The 1,037-nt window shown below is 47.9% G+C and overlaps 1 protein-coding gene across 1 annotated transcript in view; it reads right to left on the minus strand.

Moving 5' to 3' along the window:
* Positions 1-393: 393 nt before the first annotated feature.
* LOC109469055 (cilia- and flagella-associated protein 54-like) overlaps positions 394-1,037 on the minus strand; it is a 5,200-nt gene continuing 4,556 nt past the window's right edge. The window contains exons 9-10 of the mRNA XM_019767441.1: positions 805-913; positions 394-542 (exon numbers count right to left, since the gene is read on the minus strand). Of these exons, the coding sequence (XP_019623000.1) occupies positions 394-542; positions 805-913 (258 nt within the window). The remainder of the gene's footprint in view (positions 543-804; positions 914-1,037) is intronic.

Below are 1,037 nucleotides of genomic sequence, written 5' to 3' on the forward strand. Positions count from 1 at the left end.
ATCTGTCCCTCAGGGTTCAATTCTGGGACCCCTGCTGTTCTCAGTCTTTATAGATGATGTGGGAGACGGGTGTGAGAGCCCTCCATATCTATATGCAGATGACTCCACTCTCTACTATGTAGTCAGAACAAACGACGACAGAGCCTCAGCAGTGATGAGCCTAAACAGGGACTTGGAAAGAATGAGGATCTGGGCTGAGAAATGGAAAGTTACAATTGAACCAACCAAGTGCAAAACAATGACAATCTCTAGAAAAAGATCTCGAGCAAGGTCAGATCTTTTCTTTGGAAACACCAAACTGGCTGAGAAAGACGAACTGGAAATCTTGGGAGTCACTATTGACAACAAGCTCAGCTGGACAAAACACACCTTAAACACTGCAGCTAGAGCTGGTCAGAAACTTGGAGCTATGAGGCGAGTTGCCCACAAGCTCACTCCCAGTGGAAGAGCTGCAGTGTACAAGGCACAGGTACGCAGTGTTATGGAGTATGCCTCACTGTGCTGGATGAGTGCACCTGCCACCTCGTTGGGACTCCTGAATTCTGTTCAAAGGAGGGCACTTAAAATCATAGGAACAAACGAACAAGAAGCTAGGTTGACACTGAACATCCCATCTCTTCAGCACCGTCGCCAAGTGGCCGCTGCGGCACTCTTGTACAAAATGCACACCGACACATGCCCAGCAGGCCTGAAGACAATGCTCCCCAAGCCGTACACCTTCAGACGCACAACCAGAACTAGTCTTGCTATGCCAACCCACGCACTTGCACAACCAGTATCTAGAACCAGCTCCACGGGCCGGACCTTCATCCACACTGGTGTTCAGATCTGGAACCAACTCCCAGACACCATTGTGGGTAACATCTACAACAACGGACTGCAGTCCTTTAAAGTCAGAGTACATCGACACCTCCTTCATTGCAATTGAGAACTTGGCAGCTGTGAGCCACTGATTGCCCACTGATTGAGCCATTGTACAATCAGTGGGTATTGCTCACTACAGCACATTATATATAAAAAAAAGAAAAAAGAACAAG

Source organism: Branchiostoma belcheri, unplaced genomic scaffold, assembly GCF_001625305.1.
Source record: "Branchiostoma belcheri isolate BF01 breed outbred unplaced genomic scaffold, Haploidv18h27 scaffold20, whole genome shotgun sequence".
Lineage (NCBI taxonomy): Eukaryota > Metazoa > Chordata > Leptocardii > Amphioxiformes > Branchiostomatidae > Branchiostoma > Branchiostoma belcheri.